The 1,438-nt window shown below is 40.9% G+C and overlaps 1 protein-coding gene across 9 annotated transcripts in view; it reads right to left on the bottom strand.

Annotated features, from left to right (window-relative positions):
• Positions 1 to 206: 206 nt before the first annotated feature.
• The window catches only part of LOC138025047 (protein sidekick-2-like), a 76,296-nt gene continuing 75,064 nt past the window's right edge, over positions 207 to 1,438 (bottom strand). For all 9 annotated transcript variants that reach the window (XM_068872287.1, XM_068872293.1, XM_068872294.1 and 6 more), the window contains one exon: positions 207 to 1,342. In XM_068872287.1, coding sequence (XP_068728388.1) covers positions 1,238 to 1,342 — 105 coding nt within the window. In that variant the 3' untranslated portion in view covers positions 207 to 1,237. The remainder of the gene's footprint in view (positions 1,343 to 1,438) is intronic.

Here is a 1,438-nt window from a genome sequence, read left to right as displayed (position 1 = left end):
AACCTAACCCTCCCCTCCCTGCAAACTCTCCCTCACACTTCAAAGGAAAATAGTTCTGTCGTAAGAATCATATATTATGTTAGACCTACAGCTCGTTATCCTTTATCAAAAATATCTTTGTAGAATAACAAGTAGCACCGATTTCGCTCATTTCGTGTAAGGTGACACAAATAAAAATATATACACAAAAAATACACAAGACAATGCCAGATGAGAACTAGTTTAATTTGCTTCGCAACAGTTTTAACTTCCAAAAAATAACATAATCGCTCTTCTCACTTTAATTTAGAAACTTTTTAATTTAAACTATAAAGAGCTTTTCGTTTGCATAACATGTAGCCTATATCTCACAAAAACTGCACCTAGCTGCTGAGACAAAACATCGAGGGTGTAACCGGTCTTTCGCGTAGTATGATTAGTATGAGAAGCAGTCCCAAACGTTGGCGTGATTTTCCGCAATCACCGGCATGATGCCAAACGAAAACCGATCAGTGTGATCAGGCCTGAGTCAGAAGTGATCGTACACATTTTCCCGCCATTAGAGCAGGCCACATGTACTTGGCCTAAAATAGTTTTACATACCACTTAAAAATAAATACAAATGACTTAATTTAAGAAACCCAAATGATGGGAGGCCGAAGAAATTGGACGGAGAATTTCCAGAACAACTCTAGCTAGGAGTCAGAGTGGAACTTGACCAATGAACTCCGGTGCCCTAATTTCTCGGCTACGCTGCCTCCACGTTGCCTTGAACTCTCACCGGAGCATTGCACAGTTCACTTGTCCGTAGATTTGTTAAACAACAGTAACATTAATTCAACTGCAGGTGAACTCCATCCCAAGCTTTTTTTGACGTGGGACTCTTAGCTCCTCTTAGTCGAGCTTGTAGCCTGCGAGAAGGCTCCTCAACAGAAGGAAGGAAGGGGCATTGACGATTAAAAAATCGTTATACGCCTTCCTAATAAATCCGCTCATCAAACTTTCCAGCTGCCATAATCTCCGTCAAGTTAAAAGACTCTTCCTCCCGAAAAGTTCATCCTCGTAATGTTAGTCATAATTTATGTCAAAATCAAATATCCACCGTTCAGAAATTTGCATTTGTCCAAGATGTCCTGATCTCTTAAGCATCAGTACTGGATTCATTTTCTTTTCAGTGCTGGATTCATATCTTTCCCTGCTGAACGTCGGTCATGTGAGTGTTGACTGCTCGCGACTTTAATCCAGTAGGTCTGAAGTATTAAGCTCGGTGTAATCCATTCAAAGGAATCCGCTCGCAATCTAGTTCACTATCAGAAGCACCACTACTTCGCGATACACTGGACTGCCTCCTGCTCTTGCGACTCTGATAAATAAAAAAGATACACGTTAATAAGCACCTCTTTCCAATATCCTCTACTGTGAAGAAGTATCATTCACCACTCGACCCCCTATTGCAATG

The sequence above is a fragment of the Montipora capricornis genome, chromosome 11, assembly GCF_036669925.1.
Source record: "Montipora capricornis isolate CH-2021 chromosome 11, ASM3666992v2, whole genome shotgun sequence".
Taxonomy (NCBI): Eukaryota; Metazoa; Cnidaria; class Anthozoa; order Scleractinia; family Acroporidae; genus Montipora; species Montipora capricornis.
This window is presented reverse-complemented; position numbering and strand designations above follow the sequence as displayed.